The 18,006-nt window shown below is 47.1% G+C and overlaps 1 protein-coding gene across 1 annotated transcript; it reads right to left on the bottom strand.

Annotated features, from left to right (window-relative positions):
* Positions 1–3,237: 3,237 nt before the first annotated feature.
* On the bottom strand, positions 3,238–16,904 carry LOC311366631 (uncharacterized protein; the record flags this gene model as incomplete). The annotated part of the gene is made up of 13 exons (XM_084485427.1): positions 3,238–3,269; positions 3,965–4,261; positions 5,004–5,273; positions 8,436–8,801; positions 9,014–9,268; positions 9,691–9,741; positions 10,043–10,270; positions 10,711–10,872; positions 11,204–11,314; positions 12,754–13,059; positions 13,672–13,968; positions 14,305–14,625; positions 16,853–16,904. 13 exons carry the CDS (start codon positions 16,902–16,904, stop codon positions 3,238–3,240), a joined length of 2,748 nt encoding a protein of 915 aa, XP_084341553.1.
* Positions 16,905–18,006: the final 1,102 nt, after the last annotated feature.

An 18,006-nucleotide genomic window follows, 5' to 3' on the forward strand; every position in this document is an offset into this window, starting at 1 on the left:
GGTATCCTAACAGGAAGTGACTTGGCCACTCTTGCACTACGTCATCAGACATGTACATTTCGCCGCTGTAGACCACGTACAACAAAAGGCTACAGAGGGGAAGGTTAGGAGGTAGTAGTTGTGTTGTCCCTTAATGATGCTGAAGCTGCTCTCAAAACCTACCCAACTCCATGGTGCCCTTTATTGAGCTACTGCTGGTGCTCAAGTGATCCAGAAAACAGAAAGAGAAACAAAAGGGAGAGAGAGAGAGAGAGAGAGAGAGAGAGAAGAGAGAGAAGAGAGAGAGAGAGAGAGAGAGAGAAGAGAGAGAGAGAGAGAGAGAGAGAGAAAGAAAGAAGAAAGAAAGAAAAGAAAGAAAGAAAGAAGAGAGAAGAGAGAGAGAGAGAGAGAGAGAGAAAGAAAGAAAGAAAGAAAGAATGAAAGAAGAAAAGAAAGAAAGAAAGAAGAGAGAGAAGGATAGAGAGAGACAAGGATAGAGAGAGACAAGGATAGAGAGGTATTACGACATGATGGGGATTCCTTGCAGGACCAGTTGGTGTTCTTTAGAGGTAGTGGGCTGGCTTCACACCAGATCATTATCACTACAGCATGGCTGAGTCATGAGCTGTTAATGGGAGGGTTCGCCACCTCGTCTGTCTGCCCAGCCTCCATATCCTCATTCCCTGTAGCTTGTTCTTTTACACCTCACATTCATTACCAAATCGAGGCCCATCTGTAATTCCACGTTTTCCCCGCCCGATAACTAACTGAAGTTACTGTGCCGCAATATGCCCTTTAAACTCCAATGTTTGCCCCAGGTTAAATGGAACAGGCCAGGTGAGCTAACTCACGGATTATCCCCACTATAGCCAGAACTAAAACAGGCCAGGTAAGCTAAACTCACGGCACGCTTTTAATGACGAGGTGTAAACTGAGCCAAGCCAATCAGATGCAGTAGATTACAGACTCGTTAAATATTAACAATAAAAAGAAAAGAACGATTTGAACTTCAGTTTGTCACTAAATACCTCAGAGTGTCGTTACAAATTGAACACACACACCTCTGTTCTACTTCCAGCTGCCTCTGAGCCAGACAGTGGGCAAAATACCTAGTCTCTCTCTCTCTCTCTCTCTCTCTCTCTCTCTCCTCTCATCTCTCCTTCTCTCTCTCTCTCTCTCTCTCTCTCATCTCTCTCTCTCTCTCTCTCTCTCTCTCTCATCTCTCTCTCTCTCTCTCTCTCTCTCTCTCTCTCTCTCTCTCTCTTCTCTCTCTCCTCTCTCTCTTCTCTCTCTCTCTCTCCTCCTCTCTCTCTTCTCTCTCTCTCTCTCTCTCTCTGTGTGTGTGTGTGTGTGTGTGTGTGTGTGTGTGTGTGTGTGTGTGTGTGAATGAACCTAAAGAAGAGACACTAGGGTCTATCCTATTGGACCACAGCAGAACGCGGGGGGTCGGACTGCGTAAACAAAGACGCGTCTATTTCAAACCCCCGATTAAAATGTTTAGTTTCTAATAGAACTGCCTTGAATTCAGCTAGAAGTGCCCTTACCTCCAAATGCTCTTCGGCTTGAAAAGCAAACTGTAGACCCTGTTTGGAGTCGTAAACGCGGTTAACTTTCGCTGGCCATGGAGAACCCACCAAGTTGTTCCTGGATCGGACCCGGGACGGGTGTTATCTCCGCGGGTTACCTTTGGTCCTTAACACCGCCGGGCCGTCCATGCTCCACACATCTGGGTTATGGACAGAGATCGCTCCATAAACGAACCAAACCATCGAGTATCGCCGAGATCCCGCAGATATACCTCAAAGAACACCTCAGGAAAGGGAATCTCCAGGCACGATAAAGATTTGGCGTACTCCTCTGGCGTAGAACCGGTAGCACCGGTTGACTGCGCCACGAACACTTTGCGCAAGTCTGTCTGTGGATACTAACCGATAAGAACTCAGTTTCCCATCTCCGGGACTACAAATCAAACCCGGATATCCGGCTCACGTCAAAATAATCACGTTATGAAACATGATGAATGTGTAGATTCTCTTTATAGGTCCATGGTGTATATTCGGTCATCGTCATCATTTTGTTTCTTATATAATTGGTTTTCTGTGTAGATATTTAAACCTGAGCCGGATCCGATAATGTGAAAAAAAAAAAAGATCCGATTATTAAATTATTGCACTGGCCAGAATCATAAAATACTGAGCAATATGATGTTATTTTGGTCTGCGTCTCAATTTGAAAGCAGTAAAAATGTTTACCGTTCCAGAATGTGTAAAATAAATATAAATACATTTTAATTAATTCTAGACGAAACCTAGTCTATTGATTACAGCCTACCCGCGCCATCTAGTGGTTGTTGTAAGTATGACCTTTAACGATTTATCTCTCTCACACACACACACACACACACACACACCGATCAACAGTGCCTTATTCTTGAGGCCCCCGGAGCTACTGGTATGCATCTCCGCTCAGAAATGGGTGTAGCTTATACTTTCGGTATCAGAACAGCTCAAGGAAAAAGGTTGTCCTGCTCAATACTTCATGATCATTCATGTACTGAAGTACATATTTTTTCTGAATGTTTTGATCCACAAGGGGGTTGTAAGTGCGCCCCTGGTAGAGAGGGTTATATTCACCCCCCACATGGCATCTGGAGGGTTGGGGGGGGGGGGGGGGGGGGGGACAGCTGATCTGTTCCCTGATGCCTGCGGGTGCTTTGTGCCAAACTTACAGTCCCTGCACATCCCTGTTTGAATGTATTCAAAATCACACCATTAAAGTAAAGAGTAAAGTAAAGAGTGCTACTCCATATCCACACTGCTTCTTTCCTTCATCATGTGGCATTAATTCAGAGACTTTCCAGACCCTGCGTACGTCAGTCACTTTTATTAATCAGAAACACTAAACCCAAACCCAACGGACTCCACATAAAACATAAAAGGATATGTATCTTTAGATTATGAGTCTGAACATCAACAAAATCTCTCTGGCCACACACACACACACACACACACACACACACACACACACACACACACACAATTGTATAACTAAACTACCACTAGGTTTACTATTTCAGCAATATTGGTATAAAATAAGAATACAGACTACAATGAATGATATCAAAGACAGTGGATTAATAATACAAATAAATAAATAACCTATAGAAATATGGAAAGATGGACCAGCTACAGTGTGATATCTTCATAACATACAGTAGGTTATAAAAACAAAACATCCCTGTTGCAGGCATCCGATTGGTCAAATGGAAGATGACTCCTCCTGTATTGACTCTGTATTGAAAACAGAATAACACATAAGATACAACTGGCATCGACCTTCCTATTTGTACACTTTGATCAGATCACATATTGTTAAGGGAGCAGCTAATCCTAACCTCCTAACCCCGCCCTCCAAACTCTGCCCTCCTAACCCCAACCTACAAAACCTAACCTCCAAACCCCAACCTCCAATCCCCAACCTCTAATCCCCAACCTCCAAACCCCAACCTCCAAACCCCAACCTCCAATCCCCAACCTCCTAACGCCAACCTCCAAACCACAACCTAACCCCAACCCCCAAACCTCCAAACCAAAACCTCCAAACTCCAACCTCCTAACCCTACCCACCCTTGCCTCGTAACCTTTGCTTCCTAACCCTGTCCTCCTACCTACCTCCTAATACCTAAACCCAACTTCCTAATTATATCCTCCTAACCCTACCCTCTGAACCCTGACCTCCTAACCCTACCCTTCCTACCCTTACTTTCAAACCCTGAGACTCATCCCTACTAAGAGAAATAACCGGCCATTGAAGTAGAGGATACCAATGCTTGTTCAGGCTGTTCTAGTGGCCTTCACTGGTTTAGGAAACCCATTCCCATTGGCTCACTTCTCCCACCCAGAGATTTAATCCAGAGAAGCATAAAGTTTTAGTTATAAGAATCATTATTATAACGAAGCAGTGCACTAATAACCAAAGGGCGTACCTGTCCATGTTCTGTAGACTGGCAGAGCGAGGGCCGGGTGTGAGATCTCCACACATACCCGCAGACCCCTCCTAGGTTGGCGGGGGGGCGTCCTCACGTCCACCCTGTTGATGTGCAGGCCCCCGGGCCCCACCTCTTCCTCTTCGCTCTCCTCGTCCTCATCGTGGCTCTCCTCCTCTCCGGACGGCGTCTTGGTCACCACCCAGCTCTCCACATTGTTGTTGTTCTCGCCGTCCACCTTCTGGTCCATGTACTCAATGTCCTCTGTGTCGCTGGGGGTCACCGCTGTCTTACCGCCTGCCAGACCAGAGATCACATACAAACTTTATTGATAGACCCAATTTGTGCAAGACAACAAGTCCTTCTCAACTTCTCACACTCAGTGATTAAGGAGAAAGCCAACCTAAAAATGTACAACTAAAATTATCTGAATTCGCAGATGATTTAAGATTTTGATTCAAGATTCAAAGGTTTTTTTGTTACGTGCAGAATCATACACATAATGAGCAGGAAAAAATCAAATGTAATTGATTGGTGACTCTTTGAATGGGTCAAATAGTGTATCCCAAACTCCCATTGTTGTTTATCGGTTCCCTTCATATCTTTTAAACCAAAATCTGCCCCTCACATAAATGTGTAATGTAGATTAGTGTTCGATGGCTCATAGCTCCGGATCATTGGAGATCACACACTTTGTCTGTGTCACTTTGTCTTGCTTGTTTCTTTGACCTTCCTTCTCCTTTCTTTATTTGTTCTTTCCTTTTTTCCATCCTTCCCTTGCTCCTTTCCTTTTTCGCCTTAAGAATTTGCCTGTTCATATACTGTATACACTGACTTTTATCGTTCAAAATGTTTGATAAAAAGATTACCGTCAAACACAGCTCTCAAGCAAGAAACATCCCCCTCCCTCCCCCAGTCTGGGGTCGTGCCTTCCAGACGACCCCAGACGGGGTCCTGACTCACGCTGGGGAACCCTGGACTATAAACACGCTTGACCTAAAAGGCGCCACTCAGCGACCGCCCCCATTGAAGCCCTAACCTCTGCTCAGAGCACGTCCTCCACGGAGCCGTGTACCCGGCACCTCCCCGCCAGGGCCGGCCCGCTGCAGGGCGCACACGCTCCGCAGCTCCCTGCGCCCATCGTCCCCCATCTCCTCCGTCTCGCTGGAGGTCAGAGGCGAGAGGGTGGCGGCCCCGGCCGTCCAGAGCAGGCGGGCGCGCGGCTGACCGCCCCGCAGCAGCAGGGAGAAGACCCCCACGCCCTCGGTGCTCCAGCACACCGACATGGAGAGAGGGACGGCTGGGGGGGCTGGGGGAGGGAGGGAGAGAGAGTAGGGAGTAGGTACCGGCTCACATGATAGCACTTAGCTTAAGGTGTATGGGCTTATATAGCATAGCAAGCTTTCAAATATTATAGCTTGATTGGATATGCTCCCCGTGGCGCATTCAGGCAACAAAACCTCGTCATACAGGGGTTGATTCCTTGAATCCTGGCAACACGCCAAGATCCCATTCAAAGCTATGTTGCCAAGTTTTAAATTTTGCTATGTATGTTTTATTGATACAAATTGAATGAACCAAACCATGTTGCCACTAAATATAATTTCTACAAGAAACATGAAGCGTGGGGTATCTGAAAAAAGAAAGTACAAATCATTACAACATTTTGGAAATAATTTGTAGGAGCGGAAGGTAACAGCTGAGCCTGACCCCATGGCGACATTTCTAGTATTTAATGCATATCGGCTAACATGCTAGTGTAGTGCCCCCTAGCGTATCTGGCTATAAGTGGAGTGCGCTCCCCGAATTCCTATTTAGCGAGAGAGATCTCTCTCTCGCCTTAACTAATGCACTAATGTAATTAATTCATACCTACTTACTTGTTAGCACTTAAACCTGTTCACATGACACTAATAATACCTATTATTAGGATTTAACTCGATCTAACATTTCAATAAAGTGACTATAGCTTAATTAAATAATCACTTGATGTATGCAGCTTAATTCAATGCTATTTAGGTAGCTTAAATTAGTTTTAGCTTAGCCTAAAAGTTACATTACTATTTTAACTCCTTTAATATGCAACAAATGAAATAGTATTGCATAGTGATTATTGATTACATGCTATCAGTGTAAATTCACTTACTGTAAACCCTTTACAAGTTTGCATTTTTGGGCAGTTGCTATAGCGCCACCTTTGGGCCAATCAGTGTAATTTTTGCTGTGTGCTAATCTTGGGTCAACCTCTACGCGTCTAGTGAGTTTCGTAAAAAGCGAGCAATCGGGGTAGGCTGCGGAAGCAAAAGTGGCGGAATATAAATAATAATAATAATAAAAACATCAAGAATTACAAGAGGTTCCTTGCAGGTTCCCTGCTCGGTCCCTAATAATACTAATGATTACAATAGGGTTCCTACGGATTTCGTATGCCCAAATGCCCAAAATCCCATAGGGCTACATCCTCACCTTACTTAATGTCTAAATGTCCTCATAAGACATAAAACACTCATAACCTTACAACTATGTAGAGAAGTACACTTTTTAAATCTGAACTCTAAGTTTCTATCATGAACTAATGATAAATAGTCTTTACCTATGTTGATGATAATGCCATGAACTATGGTAAGTGGTTGCTCACTTGCCTTTCCAGGTTCATCATAAGTAAGTCTCAATACTGGTTTTACTTGTCTTTTTTCAGTTGTTCTTGGTCTAAGTACTTTATTTTATTATATTATAGTATTTTGTAGAGCCAATCAGAGTGCAAGTCTGGGGATGCTGGCGTCAACAGGTCCCAGTGGCGGGAATAGCGGAGCAGTGGACTGGAGGTGCAGATTCTGTTGTCACTTGTCTTTAAATATTGTTCTTGTAATTGTGTGCGTTCAGATACCTAGGTGGCGTTGGTTCCCAGAATCCGGTGATTCTGAAACTACTTGAGAACTGACATAAGACGGAGGGCCCTGACAGGCGAATTGTGTACTGCCTTTGCTGGGAAAATCCCTTTGACATGCTGAGTTGCAGAGAGCCAAAGACTCTCATACCAGGAACTTTCATCTTTGGTAGAGGATGAGAAGCAAGGGCTTCTTTGTTGTCAATGCGCCAGCGGAGAAAGCCCAAGAAGCAGAGGCAAGCTTTTCAGGGAAAGGAAAAAAATCCTTGTCTGAGAACGAGACACTGCTGCAGAGAACAAAATAATAGATGCAGGACGCTTGCCATGAGCTCCAAAGAGGCGGGCGCTTGGTGACAGACTCCAATGACAGGATAGGCGTTAGTGGCGGTGTATCAATTAAATTCAAAGATGGACCAGAGGCCTGTAAAATCAAAAAAGAAGAGGAGAGGTGGTTTGATGCCTACACCCACATCAGACCACTCTACCTGAAGAGGCAAAATCAAGCCACAGACGACAAGGGCTGTTTCTTCCTGGGGAAGACAGGAGGTCCTCTCACCAGTCCCAGATCAAATTTGGACCATCTCTGGAAGCACTGTAAGAAGATCGGCAAGAGAGCAGGCCCCGGAGCAGACCTGTATGAACCAGCCAGTGAAGTTGCAGGGACGTCCTCCAAAGGCTAAAATTCTGTGTCTGTGAAACAGCCAGCTCAAGACCGCTGGGAAGGTTTCCTGGAAGAGTTCCTCATAACTCTTGATGGCCATGCACCTTCCAGAGACGATAGCGTCAATGCTGGATTTGTAGATGACCGTATCTGGAAAAGTGTGTCGTCTTGCTCTGGCAGACACCCACCAACAGAGGTAAAAGTGAAAGCCTTTTTTTGCCAAGCAGAAGTAGAACTCAAACCTCCCTGCTTCCCAAGACACACTTTCTCCATCTAGTTTTGACCTGGTTTTTGGATTGTCGGTGCCGTTAAAGTAGCATTAATAATCGTTTACTACTTTAACGGCACCGACAATCCAAAAACCCAGTCGAAACTAGATGTGAAAAGTGTGTAGTTCAAAACGTGACGCAGCTTTTACTTCTTCGCCACCTACAGAGTTTGTTATGGACGACCATTTAAAAACCCCGTGTTATTCCCCATAGACATTTGACCGAGGGAACCGGGAGCCTCGGCGGGACTTATTCTTCAGAGGTCTATGCATCAATTTTAACTAAGACAATTTTTAGCACATGTACATATTATTTAAACATTATTCAAACATTTTTCGCATCCAAGAAAACATGTTTGAAAAGAATATAATCTAATCTAAAAAACAACAATAATGCCCAAAATCCCTTAGGGCTACACTGTAATTCATTTGCATAGGCTAATATGCCAGCATGTACTGTGTATAGGCTGACATGCTAGTATGAAATGTGTATGGGCTAACATGCCAACATTCTGTGTATGGGCTAATATGCTGGTATACAATACATACTGGCTAGTATCAGTATTAGCCTACATGCATTACGGACTAACATCCTAGTTTCACATGTGTACTGCAGCCCGTATTGAATGTATACATGCTAGTATTAAATACATACTGAGCTGGGCGTTCCTCCATCGCCTCTCGATGGGATGATCCAGGGAGCGATGCTCCACCCGACAGACCACTCCTCCGCCTCCCCTCTCTCCTCCCGCTCTCTCCTTGGCCTCCTCCCTCCTCCTGGTGGGGTGGAGTATGGCTGTGGCTCGGTACAGTCGGGCCTGAGTCTGGACGGGCCCCCACACCTCCCCTCCCTCCACCACCTCCTCCTCCCGGTCGTCCTGCTCCCCCTCCCTCAGGCGGAGCCAGGTCACCGTGAGGTCCGGGGGGTAGAACCCCGTGATGTCACAGCCCAGGGTCGGGGGTTCCCCTGGCGTGCAGGTGGAGCTCACAATCTCTGCCACGCATGGCGTCCTGATGAAGCCTGAGCGGGGCGGAGACGAGAATCAGTCATCATCTGAATCAATCATCTGACTTTTCTGCCTACTCCTTCATTCCTTTCTTCCTTCAGTCCTTCCTCTCGCTCTTCCTCCCACCACCCGTCCTCTCCCTCCTCCCACCACCCCTCCTCTCCCTCCTCCATCTCTCCCATCCTTCTTTACCTATCTCCCTCCCTCCATCTCCATCACTCCTCACCTCTGGTCTCGCGGGTGACCGGTAGTCTGAGGGCCACGTGGTGCACGGTCACCCAGACCTTTGTGTTCCCCCTCTCCAGCTCGCTGCGCGGGAGGCGGCACTGACTGGAGGCGGTGAAGAAGCCCTGGGGGTCGGGCCGCGGGGAGGACGAGGCCTGCGAGGCCACGGGGCTCAGCTCGCTGCCCTCGCAGAACCAGCGGAACGTGATGACATCCGGGTGGAAGTGGGACGCGTGCACAGTCAAGGTGATGGTGTCTGGGAGGAGGGGGAGGAGGAGGAGGAGGAGGAGGAGGATGGATCACAGGTCAGATCAAAGAGGCCCATCAACACAGAGGTCCCTCACTACCATGGGTCACCGGGTCTCTGGACGGTGGCTCCGCCCGTTACTGCTGTAACCATGTAATCCCTAGCCACGTGGCGGCCGCAGGTTCCAATCCCAACTGTGATGCTGTGCTACCTTCAGCCCCCTTTCCTGTCTCTCTTCATGGTTCAGTCCGTAAAACCACAAAAAGCCACAAAGAAATATCAGAAAGGTTTCAAACAAAACCAGCCTGGACCAAAGTAGCGTACCCTGTAAGCAGTCAAATCATAAACCCACGCGAGCAACACCATGTCACTCAGACTTGAGGAGGCCCTCCTAGCAAGAGACTAAATATGAGGACATGTCTGGACATTACCTGAGTCCTCAGCTACCTCCGCTAGCTGTATCTCGGACACTTCTGGAGCAGCTGGAACAGACAAGTTGATTCATCGGTTAGCACATCCCCAGGGCCATAAGGAGGATAATGGAGCCGTAGCAAAAGTAGCAAAAATGTTTACCAACGACTGAATCCCTGCTATTACATTCTATTGAGGACATTAAGGTTTACAAAGTGTATAAAGTTGGCGTCAGTTTGTCCAAGGCACTCTGTTTTATTTATTTAGGGATGAGGTACATTTATTGTATCTAGTGTGGATTTGGATTTTGGATTGAAAACAACAAATAGAGGAAAAGGAAAAGAAGGACACCTTATTGTCTGCTTCCCTTACCCAGGACAGTGAACCTTTCGGACACTCTTTCCACCACCACCTTGTCCTTTCCCATGTAGGACACCTGGCACTTGAACACCGCCCCCTTATGCACGGAGATCTGCGGGACGAAGGTGAGCGATGACACCAGCTGCTGCCGGTTTCCGGTGGAGTGCAAGGGGCCCTGGTTGTGCAGCTTGTAGTACTCAGTCTGTCCTCTGGCGGGCAGCAGAGGTCCTTTCTCTGCCACTGGGGAGGTGAGGGTTAGACCGTAGGGCAGGTGGATGGTGGTTAAGGTGTTATAGAGGCAGTTAAAGTTAGTCTTGGAAGTCCCTTTGGAGGCGTAGGGATTGTGATTATGAGTATGATTTGTTAGTATTACGAGTAGAAGAGAAAACAAAGATTTCAAAGTGCATTGTATTTGTTAAACCATAAATAAAAGATTGTCTTATATAGTTTTCATATGTGTGGATTCAGAGATCCTTGGAGATGCTTCTGTTGTACATATCCAAGTCATTTTCTATGGAGAGGGCTTGGAAATTGGAAAGCTTGGAATTAAATTGAATGCCTAGCCTACCCATGCATGTGTAACAAGGCGCGCCCCTGCATCGGGTGTGAGTAGGGGGCGTGGTCGAGCTGGTGTACCTGTGCATCTCGTCTAAGAAAAGGGCGTGGTCGAGCTGTCGTACCTTTGTGTGAGGTGTCGGCGATGGGCGTGTCGTTGAGGAACCAGCTGGTTTCGACTCGGTCGACTCTGCGTCCCTCGATGCTCACAGTCACGCGGCCCTTCTGTCCGACCACCACGTGGGGGGGCAGGATGATCCCGGAGACACTCAGAGACTTCTGCTTCTCTACAGTAGAAGAGCGTGTGGAAAAGTGTACATATGAAGGTAGATATGCGTTTACTTTTGTATTTGACTGCCATTGCAGAATGCATTTGAGGCTACAAAAGAGCTAGTAAAACTAAATGTAAACATAGTCAGTCATTTAATCACATTGCTTAATTAATGCCGGCAGATATAGCTGAATCTCAGGCAGAAGGGAAGGCTACATCCCTGTCGGCTGAAACAATATCAGTAATGTATTATAATGCATTGGACATGCAGTAGCCTCAAGTCTTTTGTGGTTGCTGGAGGTTTGGTGCAGTATTGGTTTGTTGTGCTTCAGGGTTCCAGAACTCACCGTCTCTCCTGCGCCAGGAGAAGCCGAAGCAGAGCAGGAAGACCAGGACCAGGGAGATGCACATGAGAGCCACAGAGGCCTTTGCAGACTTGGTCAGGACTGGATCTGAATCTGGACCAGAGAGGGAGAGTCAGAGTGAGAGTGAGCGAGAGAGAGTAACTTATGGTTGGTTAATACCTAACCCTAAAACACGTCAATCCATATACATAAACTGAAGACACCTCCTGAACTAAACAATCTCTTACCTAGTACCTGAATTAACCATCTCTAACCTAATACCTAAACTTAGCCATCACTAACCTAATACCTAAAGTTAACCATTTCTAACATTATACCTAAAGTTAACCATCTCTTACCTAATACCTGAATTAACTATCTCTAACCTAATACGTAAACTTAACCATCTCTAACCTAATTCCTAAACTTAACCATCTCTAACCTAATACCTGAACTTAACCATCTCTAACCTAATACCTGAACTAATCATTTCTAATCTAATACCTAAACCTAACCATCTATAACCTAATACCTGAACTTAACCATCTCTAACCTAATACCTGAACTTAAACCTGATCTTCAACATCAGGTTTCAGTCATCAGGTTTCAGGTTTCATTCATCCATGCCATTTTGTTACAAAAATAAGGCTGCCATTTAGAGAAAACATGTAAAATCCAATGTTTTGGCCAGTGTCTGTGTTCTACTGAGCTCCAAACTCAAGTCATGTTCTTTTTGTGACTTCAAAGTGCCCTTTCTGAGGTATGATACCAAGGGTGATGCCACGATGTGCGCCACACCGCCTATATAACATCGCTCATACACAATGATGCTACCGGCTTAAAAACAAAGTTGGCGTGGGTGGTAACCATGGGGATAAAACATCCCCACTCCTTCCTAGAACTCTCAACCCAAAACCCCTTTTTTTTAATCTCCTTGTGTTTGAATTCAAGTTGAAGCATGGGGGTTCACTTTCAGTTGAACAATATCTAACCGAAGAACTATACTTAACTATCTCTTACAGAACACTTCAACTACAACTTGAATGCTCTGCTTTTGGACTTGTTCACTCAGCCGAGACACACAGGTGGGGGCCCTTCCTTCAGAGAGCCAAACCACAGATTTCTCTTAAGCCGTTTCTCAATTCGCGTTCTCGTGTGTTCTCGTGTACTTGCGTTCTCGATAAACGTCATCAGTGGTAGCCCAAGCACTGTTCCAATTCCAAGTACGCGAGAACGCGAGTACTGTCGTAAAACCCGGAAGTCTTCTCGATGCGTTCTCGATAAGGCCGTTCTACCGAGGATGCATCGGAGGTGACTCGTGTGTACTTGGGACCGTTAAATATCCCAGAATGCATCATCGAGTCTGCTGCTGTTCCAATTGCAGGTGCGTACTCGCGTTCTCGGAAGTCTGTACTTGGAAGTCTGGACTTGCCAAGTACGTACTTCCAAGTCCGCGAGAACGTAGTCCGCGTACTTGGTATTGAGAAACGGCTTTAATCTCTAGTGAGAAGTGGGAAGAGGGGGGGGGGAGGGGGGGGATTGGGTTGTGGTACCAGGTGGGTCCAGGTCTTCCAGGCTGGCCAGGACCTGGGCTGGCTCCAAGGCTCCCGGCTGGTCCACCACACACTGGATACGACCTGCCTGCTCCCGCTGCGCGGTGCTGAGCGTGAGGTACCGCGTGGTCCGGAAGGTCCCGTCGGGGTTGGGCTCACCGACAGGGTCCCGGGGCAGGGTGGTCCCGTTGTGGACCCAGGACACAGAGAGCTCTTCTGGGTAGTAGCCGTCCAGGTCGCAGGCGAGCGTGAGAGCGGAGGAGCGAGAGGTAACGGGGAGGGCCGACATTTGGATGGACGGCAGGACTACAATGACACCGGGAGAGAAGAGGAAGACCAGATGATCCTCTGTAAGCTTCTGCAACATTCTAGATTACATAATGGATGCATGGCACACTGTCCTACTAGAGTTGTAAGTGTTGTAACTTGTTCATTATTTAAAAGGGTTTTTCTATGTTTTTCTATATTGATTTAATTGTTTCTTGTTGTGACCTAGTATTCAAACGCCCTCCAGCGGTTTTGGTCCATCTAGCTAGCGCTAGTTGTCACAGTACGTTTGTTAGCAAAAAAGAAGATACTCCAACCCGGCACTAGAAAACTGTATTCACACTTTGGCAACACCAGATAACTGTGACAGAGGAGGCGCTGAGCAATGTTCTACATTAATGCTACATTTCAAAATACAGGCGCTATTCTGAAAACTTAATGGCTTTCTTGCCAAACTCTGTCCTCACTTAAAGTCAAGCAAAACAATAGTATAAATTGCCAATAGACCATGTGTCATTAGAATGTTGTCTAAAAAGTTTAGCATAACAGCCTTTTTAATACTAATGTACCAACAAGCTAACCACCTAAGGGGAGCCAGCCCGCTCTCACACAGAGAGTACAGTGGGGCATCAGGGACGTTCTTCAGCTCACCGGTGAAGTTGAGCTGGAAGGTCAGGGTTCTGTGGACCAAGCCGTGGGTCACCTCACAGCTGAACGTAGCGTTCTGGTCGTCTCTGGAGGGGTAGAATGTCAGGTTCCCCAAGGCCCGGTACAACCCATTCGGACCGACCGGCGCCCCGTCCACAGGGTAGGGGGTCTTGATGTCCTCCCCCTCCCTGGTCCAGGAGAAGAGGACGGGTGGAGGGAAGAACCCCTCGGCCAGACACTCCAGTCGGCTCTCCCGTTCCAAGACCACCCACTGGGAGACCACCTGGAAGGTGGGTGGGGCTGCATTCCGGTGACAGGAAGAGAGAGAGGAAACCAAATAGAGTTGAGAACATGTCAACGCTAAAGCAGATACATTTAAAAATCATGAAAACAAGGTTTGACATGTGTCATAGGGACATGGCCATAGTACACCTGCGTGTCTACGCTCATTAGCTCCATCCCCAGCTCGGTGCTCATTGGCTGAGCACATCTCTTTGAACAGGAGGGACAGAGGGACCATGGTTACTGTGTTTCGGTCTGGCTTCGTCTCATGTATGAAACACAGACCAATGATTGAGGGAGTGATTTAAAGGCTTTATTTCTGACACCATTCTTGGGACACCCAGATGATCTCACCCAGGACGCTCAGCGAGACGTTGTGGGACCCCAGTCGGGAGGAGTTGTAGCTGGCGGAGCAGATGTACACCCCGTGGTGGGCCGGGCCCACGCCGCTGGCCGTCAGGGAGAAGTTCCCCCGGAGGAACGCGGCCGGGTTCCACAGAAAGCCCTCCTGGATGTGCTGCTGCTGCGCGGGGCCGAAGGAGGCCACGTCGGAGGGGCCGCGGGTCCAGGTGACCCGGAGAAGGGACAGGTTGCTCAGCCTGCCGCTGGAGGGGGGCGGGTGGCAGGGCAGCAGCACGGTGGAGCCCAGGGCCACAGTGAGCTGGAGGGGAGACGCTGAGGAGCCGAGAGGGGAGAGAGGGGCAGAGAGGGGGGTGAGAGGGTGAGGGTGAGAGTGTGGGAGACCAGAGAGAGAGAGGGTTGGGGTGAGAGGTACATTAGGGAGGTATAGGGAGAGGGTAGGAGATCAATCAGGGGGATGGGGAGAGAGAGAGAAGGAGGGGGTGGGGGGGGGGGGGTAGAGAGGCAGAGATAAATTATAGAAAAAAAGAATTACAAGCAAGAGAAAAGGAGGGGTATATAGGGATTGAGAAATGGAGTGGGGTAGAGAGAGAGAGAGTGAGCGGGAGAGTGTTGTGGAAATATATATAAACCAATTATATATAAAAATGTATATAATTAGTAAATTCTTTTTTATAGATTCCCCTTGGACCTAGAGATACCTCCCTTCCTCTGTCTAATTGAGAGCCACGAGGTTTATTACCCACGATGTGAAAGTCACCCTATAAGAATCATGTTCACCCATTGTGTCATTGAATGTATGCTTGGTCAATCCCGATTCCCTGCCTGTATCTTCCAATGATCATCCTCTAAAATGCAACCAAATATTTTGCTGTCAATAAGTGTCCTAAAAATAAGTTATTATTCTTCATCAGGGAGAGAGAGAGAGAGAGAGAGAGAGAGAGAGAGAACGAACCCTTCTTTTCCCTGGTGCCATCTGCAACTGTAGACATGAATGTTTTAAAGAAAGAAAGACTGAAAGACATGAACACAAAGACTGTGTTCATGTGTCTTATTTTAAAGACACCACTGCCTCTCAAAGCATCCTCCCCCCCCTCAGAGACACAGAGAGTCCATCCTTCCTTCCATCGCCTGCAGATAACAGCATGCGTCACACATTTAATTTAAGTCTGTTGGGTTTTTGTAGTTAAAAAATATATTTTGGACAGATCAGACAATCGCTAGCCTAGCCTTCATGTTTCAAAGCTTTGTGTTACCATATCAACCTATCACAATGGCCGGGTCATTTTGGAAATTCACACCAGTGGAAAAAGACAATGCTCCACCTCCTCTACTGCCTCAAGTGACAGCCATCAATCACCGGAAACAAGTCTTCAACCCGTCTAAGAAATAAGAAAGGGATTGTTTGTTCTGGTTTACTATGGACGTTTAAATGAAGCTTGTTCACCTTGATGGAAAATAACACAGAATCACTGCCCCGTTAGGAAACAATACAGTCTGGGAAATCATTTCACAATCTGAGCCTTGATCTGGAAGTGCAGGTCAGCACACCTTCCCTCAGGTGAGAAGGAGTGTGTGCTCGAGCCTTGACCCATAAATCAGTTTAATCACTAACAGGCTGCTCTGCCTGAGACCATGGGCTAGATGTTAGTGCTCACATTCCTGTTCTATATTCCTGTTCACCTCTTGGTTCTAGATACTTATGTGCAGCTTTATTCTTTATTCTTTATTTCAAGGATAGCCCTTTGAGATGTACCATCTCATTTTCGAGGGGGTCCTTCAGCAGCACTTAGGATGTTTAGGATAGGATATTACGATATTTTGTAGGCATACTCCAATTTCTATTGAATGCTTTGATTTGGTCTCAGCCTCACTTGTAAGTGGGTTGAGGAGAGTAGTCAACATAATGTAAACATGACATATGACAAATTACATTTGACAACTGACATATGACATATGACTGACATGAGGAAGTAATGATGAATTAATTATTGATGGTGAAAAATTAATAACTTTTAATGTACACACACACACACACACACACACACACACACACATACACATGTGCACCTTGCAAATACAAAGATGGTCCTTCATTTGATCATGATGTGCAATTAGGTTATGTTTCTAAATCAACAACCTGGTCACACACACACACACACACACACAAACACACACACACACACACACAACACACACACACACAAACACACAAAATCTGTCAAATTGTAAAACTATTATCTCTACGGTGCCAGTCCTTGGAGTTTAGAATCCACTCCTGATAAATACCAGACTCAAACACACACACACACACACACACACACACACACACACACACATTCATTCATTGTACACACGCAGACTCTCACACACACACACACACACACACACACACACACACACACACACACACATGCACTCTTTCTTTATACACATGCTCAGAGACACACACACACACACACACACACACACAACCCGTACTCACTTCCCCACACTCATTCATATTCACACACTCTGTGTAGGTGTGTGTGTGTGTACTCACCAGTGTTTATGACAGCCAGCAGGCTGAGGAGGAGGAGGACTTTACACCACATGTCACAACAGCGGGCAGCGGACTCCTGTCCCTTATCGCCAGTACTTCACTGGCCCTTTGCACTGGCCCTTATATAGCCCCCAGGGTCCCGGCCCCGCCCTCCAAGACAATAGAATAAATATTGTCTTTGGGCCCTGAAGGAGAGCGAGAGAGAGAGTGAGAACGAGAGACAGGGAGAGAGAGGTGGAGAAAGAGAGAGCAAGAAAGGGAGAGAGAAAAGGACAGAAGGATAGAGGGAGGAAGAGAGAAAGGTAGTGAGGGAGAAAATAAAGAGGGGACAATGGAGAAAGCAAGAAAGAGCGAGTGAGAGAGTGAGGTGGAAAAGGACAGGGTTAGGAAAAGAGAGAGAGATAGAGAAAGAGTTTGTTACGACCAGCAGTGGTCACTTAATATTCAGACGGGCCCGGGGCCAAGGTGTGGGGGCTACTTTACATGGGTGCTGCGTTGCCCTTAGCAAACATGGAGGGGCGACCCACTGGGCGCACTGTGGACACCCAGCAAGCTCGAATACACCCGGCCTGTTACTGTACCGCCGGCCCGCGGAGAGGAAGAAAGACGAGAGCGGGAGACACAGAATGGAGCGGCGTGGTGAATAAATAAAGCGAGCCCAGAGCCGCGGAGAGGGCCTTCGGAGAGGGCCGCTGTCCGCCAGCCAGTCCAGTGGTTAAAGTTTAGCCAGCAGCAACAATGCGTCAAGTGTGAACAAGTGTGCACAACACAAGTCCTATAACCACCACATTGATTCACTTAACGAGTGGCTTTCAGAGACTCTCTCTGCTTTCTCTCCCCTCAGCCGGCGTGTGCTGTGTGAGTCCAGGAACAAACACATCAGTCACTCTTGGAGAAGATTCCGTGTCTTTGTTCGCCTGGCATCGGCAGGTGCCATGGTCACATGACGTCACATCACACCTTTCATCCTCTGGACTTCGTCAACATAGCTCGAGATGAAGAGGAGCGCACACACTGGAGGTGTCGTGGTGGTGCGTGTCGCGGTGTTTGAGCTCAACACACACACACACACACACACACACACACACACACACACACACACACACACACACACACGAAAGAGGGAGAGGGAGAGAGTAAGAGAGAGAGAGGGT

The sequence above is a fragment of the Micromesistius poutassou genome (assembly GCF_964030765.1).
Source record: "Micromesistius poutassou genome assembly, chromosome: 21".
Classification (NCBI taxonomy): domain Eukaryota; kingdom Metazoa; phylum Chordata; class Actinopteri; order Gadiformes; family Gadidae; genus Micromesistius; species Micromesistius poutassou.